The sequence below is a fragment of the Calidris pugnax genome, unplaced genomic scaffold (genome assembly GCF_001431845.1).
Source record: "Calidris pugnax isolate Ruff unplaced genomic scaffold, ASM143184v1 scaffold1910, whole genome shotgun sequence".
In the NCBI taxonomy this organism is placed as follows: Eukaryota; Metazoa; Chordata; class Aves; order Charadriiformes; family Scolopacidae; genus Calidris; species Calidris pugnax.
This window is the reverse complement of record NW_015092263.1, coordinates 11296-15035: the sequence shown is the minus strand read 5'-3', so window position 1 is coordinate 15035 and position 3740 is coordinate 11296. Positions and strand designations below refer to the sequence as shown.

General features: G+C 62.4%; 1 protein-coding gene across 1 annotated transcript; it reads left to right on the top strand.

Moving 5' to 3' along the window:
* The first annotated feature begins 55 nt into the window (after positions 1-55).
* On the top strand, positions 56-3719 carry FBXO46 (F-box protein 46). The gene has a single exon (XM_014962317.1). The coding sequence runs from the start codon at positions 1222-1224 to the stop codon at positions 3664-3666; it is 2445 nt and encodes an 814-aa protein (XP_014817803.1). The 5' UTR covers positions 56-1221; the 3' UTR covers positions 3667-3719.
* Positions 3720-3740: the final 21 nt, after the last annotated feature.

The following is a 3740-nucleotide window of genomic DNA, read 5'->3' as shown; positions in this document are numbered from 1 at the left end:
TGGTCCTCACCAGCCCCATAGTGGTCCTACTGGTCGCATACTCGTCCTCATCAGCCCCATACTGGTCCTCACCAACCCCATAATGGTCCTCACCAGCCCCATAGTGGCCCTACTGGTCTCATACTGGTCCTCACCAACCCCATACTGGTCCTCACGAGCCCCATACTGGTCCTCACCAACCCCATAATGGTCCTCACCAGCCCCATAGTGGCCCTACTGGTCTCATACTGGTCCCCACCAACCCCATAGTGGTCCTCACCAACCCCATAATGGTCCTCACCAACCCCATAATGGTCCTCACCGGCCCCATACTGGTCTTCATCAGCCCCATACTGGCCCTACTGGTCTCATACTGGTTCTTCCAGACCCATAATGGTCCTCACCAACCCCATGGTGGTCCCACCAATCCCATACTGGTCCCCACCAACCCCATAATGGTCCCCACCAACCCCATAGTGGCCCTACTGGTCTCATACTGGTCCTCACCCGCCCCATACTGGTCCTCACCAGCCCCATAGTGGTCCTACTGGTCGCATACTCGTCCTCATCAGCCCCATACTGGTCCTCACCAACCCCATAATGGTCCTCACCAGCCCCATAGTGGCCCTACTGGTCTCATACTGGCCCTCACCAACCCCATACTGGTCCCCACCAGCCCCATACTGGTCCTCACCAGCCCCATACCACCACACCCCAACCCCATGGTGGTCCCACCAACCCCATAATGGTCCTGCTAACCCCGTACTGGTCCTCACCACCCCCATTGTGGCCATGTCAACCCCATACTGGTGCCCACCAGCTCCATACTGGTCCTCACCACCCCCATACTGCCACCGCCCAACCCCATGGTGCTCCCACCAACCCCATACTGGTCCTCACCAACCCCATAATGGTCCTCACCAGCCCCATACTGGTCCTCACCAACCCCATAATGGTCCCCACCAGCCCCATAGTGGCCCTACTGGTCTCATACTGGTCCTCACCAACCCCATACTGGTCCTCACCAACCCCATAATGGTCCTCACCAGTCCCATACTGGTCCTCACCAGCCCCATTGTGGTCCCACCAACCCCATAGTGGTCCTACTGGTCTCATACTGGTCCTCACCAGTCCCATACTGGTCCTCACCAGCCCCATAATGGTCCTCACCGGCCCCATAATGGTCTTCACCAGCCCCATAGTGGCCCTACTGGTCTCATACTGGTCCTCACCAACCCCATAATGCTCCTCACCATTCCCATACTGGTCCTGCTAACCCCATACTGGTCCCCGCCAGCTCCATACCACCATCTCCCAACCCCATGGTGGTCCCACCAACCCCATACTGGTCCTCACCAGCCCCATACTGGTCCTCACCACCCCCATACCACCAGCTCCGAACCCCATGGTGGTCCCACCAACCCCATAATGGTCCTCACCAACCCCATAATGGTCCTCACCAGCCCCATACTGGTCCCCACCGGTCCCATACTGGTCCCAACCCAACCCCATGGTGTCCCCCTTCCATCCCCACCATTCCCAGTAACTCCAGTTCTCCCCCCGCAGGCCCTGGGCGCCAGCGCCCCCCGGTGGGAGGCCGTGCCATGGTGTGCCCCGATGGAGCCCAACGCCTTCCCCCACCTCCAGCTCTGGTGCCCCCGTCCCTTCGGCACCTTCTCCCAGAACAAGCCCTGTCCCACCACCGCTCCCACCAGGAGAACCTTCTCCTCCTGCCGCCCGCCCGAAGAACCCACCAATGACCGGGCTCCATCCGAAAACACCCCACCGCCTCCTCCTCCTCCTCTTCCTCCTCCTCCTCCACCTCCCACCGATGCCACCACCACGGCCACCACCACGGCGACGGTGGAAGAAGGTCGGGTGCTGTTGGACACGTGGTACGTCATCAAACCGGGCAACACCAAGGAGAAGGTGGCTTTCTTCGTGGCCCACCAGTGCGGCGGTGGTGGTGGTGGTGGTGGTGGTGGCACCACGGGTGGTGGCACCACCACCATGGGCTTCGGCGCCCGCCCCAGCACCATGAAGGTGAAGGGCAACTGGGGCAACGACAGCTCCAAAGCCAAGCGGCGCCGGCGCTGCCATGACCCCACCAAGAACAAACCCAACCCAACTTGGGTCAACGGTGGCCAAGAACCTACTTGTCCCCCTCAACCCGGTGAACCTCCCGGTGCCACCGAATCCCCCGATTTGCTGTCGGTGGCCGAGATGGTGGCTTTGGTGGAGCAGAGGACGGCGTTGGCCTTGCAGAACTTCCCCAGGTCTTGTGGTGGCACCACCACCACCACCACCACCACCGGTGGTGCCACCACCCCGATGGTCTTCGTGGAGGCATCTGGTGGTGAAACCAAAGCTCCTGGTGGCCCTGACTGTAGCCGGGTGGCCGAAGCCGTTGCCCACTTCGAGTCCCGGCAACGGGAGCACCACCATGGTGGTGGTGGTGGTGATGGTGGTGGTGGTGGTGGCACCTCCAGACCCAACGGATTGTGCCGTCCCGGTGCCGAATGCGCGACGGCGTCGGCGACCACCACGGCAGGCGCCGGGGAGGTCCGCATCGCCTTCCGCATCTCCAGCGCCCGCGAGCCCCGCGCCGGGGCCACCACCGTGGCCACCACCGAAGCCGGAGGAACCACCGGGCGCCCCAACTGCGTCTTCATGAGCTGCGGTGGTGGCGGTGGAGGTGGTGGTGGTGGTGGTGGCCGCGCCAAGGACAAGATCACCTGCGACCTCTACCAACTCATCAGCCCGTCCCGCGACGCTCTACCCAACAACGTTGAGTTCCTCTTGGCCACCGCCGGCGCCAAGGGGGACGGGGACGGCCCCGACGTGGACATGGGCTACGGAGAAGGGACGGTTGGTGGCCCCAAAGCGGACGTTGGGGACAGTGGTGGTGGTGGTGAGGGGACAACGGCGGTCGGGGCACCACGGGACTGCGCCGCCGGCTTCCACGTGGACGTGGTGGTGACGGGGGTGGTGGACCAGTGCGTCTTCTTCGGCAAGGACAGCGCCAAGAAGATGAAGGAGGAGACGGTGAGGTTGCCACCACCGACGACGCAAGAAGATCCACCACCCCCAGGGCAGCTCTTCCTCCTCCCCGTCCCCGAGGAGCCACCGACGGCCACCACCACCACCACCACCACCATGACGAAGGTGGTGGCCGAAGATGGAGAAGTTGTTGGCCAAGAACCGGTGCCGGGGCCCGACCCTTCGCTCTGCCGTTTGTACCGTCACGTCTCCCATGACTTTTTGGAGATCCGCTTCAAGATCCAACGGTTGCTGGAACCCCGGCAGTACATGCTCCTCCTCCCCGAGCACGTCATGGTGAAGATCTTCAGCTACTTGCCCACCCAAGCGCTGGCCGCCCTCAAATGTTCTTGCCACTACTTCAAGTCCATCATCGAGACCTTCGGGGTTCAGGCCACCGATTCCCGGTGGAACCGCGACCCCCTCTACCGCGACGACCCCTGCAAGCAGTGCAAGAAGCACTACGAGAAGGGGGACGTGTCCCTCTGTAGGTGGCACCCCAAACCCTACCACCACGACCTGCCTTACGGCCGATCCTACTGGATGTGCTGCAGAAGACCCGACAAAGAAGCCCCCGGTTGTCGGGTGGGGTTGCACGACAACAATTGGGTCCACCCAACTCCTCCTCGGCGCGACGAAGGCAGGTGAAGGACAGGACAGAGTTGGGGGGACGTTGGGACTTTATGGGACAGATGGAGAAGGGAGGGGGAGAAGGTTTTGGT

Bases quoted from the DNA above. Each gene is read 5' to 3' on its own strand.
- FBXO46 (XM_014962317.1), top strand. From the start codon at position 1,222: ATGCTCCTCACCATTCCCATACTGGTCCTGCTAACCCCATACTGGTCC.